The 359-nt window shown below is 58.5% G+C and overlaps 1 protein-coding gene across 1 annotated transcript in view; it reads left to right on the top strand.

The window, feature by feature from the left end:
• ETH_00041710 (50S ribosomal protein L1, putative) overlaps positions 1-270 on the top strand; it is a gene marked incomplete at both ends in the record, with an annotated part of 3,500 nt that extends 3,230 nt beyond the window's left edge. The window contains one exon of the mRNA XM_013373924.1: positions 219-270. Within this exon, the coding sequence (XP_013229378.1) occupies positions 219-270 (52 nt within the window). The remainder of the gene's footprint in view (positions 1-218) is intronic.
• Positions 271-359: the final 89 nt, after the last annotated feature.

Here is a 359-nt window from a genome sequence, read left to right as displayed (position 1 = left end):
GGGGCCCCCCGGGGGGCCACCCGGGGGGCCCCAACAGGGAACTCCGGGGCCCCTCGGGCCCTTAAGGGGGCGCCCAAGGGGGCCCCCAAAGGGTCCTGCTCTCACTAGCCGTGCACTAGCAATGGCCCGGAGTTTAGGGTTTAGGGTTTAAGGTTTAGGGTTTAGGGCTGGGGGGCTAGGGTTTAGGGTTTGGGGTTTAGGGTTTGGTGTGTGTTTAGGGGCGGACATAGTGGGTCTGGAGGCCCTCGAGAAGGCCCTCAAAAAGGGTAAAAGGGGGGCCCCCGACATTTTGATAAGTTCTCCAGAACAAATGGTTTCTCTGAATGCTTATGGGAAGCTTTTGGGTGAGTTTTATTTCT

Source organism: Eimeria tenella, genomic scaffold, assembly GCF_000499545.2.
Source record: "Eimeria tenella Houghton genomic scaffold, Eth_scaff1817, whole genome shotgun sequence".
NCBI classification, from domain to species: Eukaryota; Apicomplexa; class Conoidasida; order Eucoccidiorida; family Eimeriidae; genus Eimeria; species Eimeria tenella.
The sequence above is the reverse complement of the archived record's forward strand: the minus strand, read 5'-3'. Positions and strand labels throughout refer to the sequence as shown.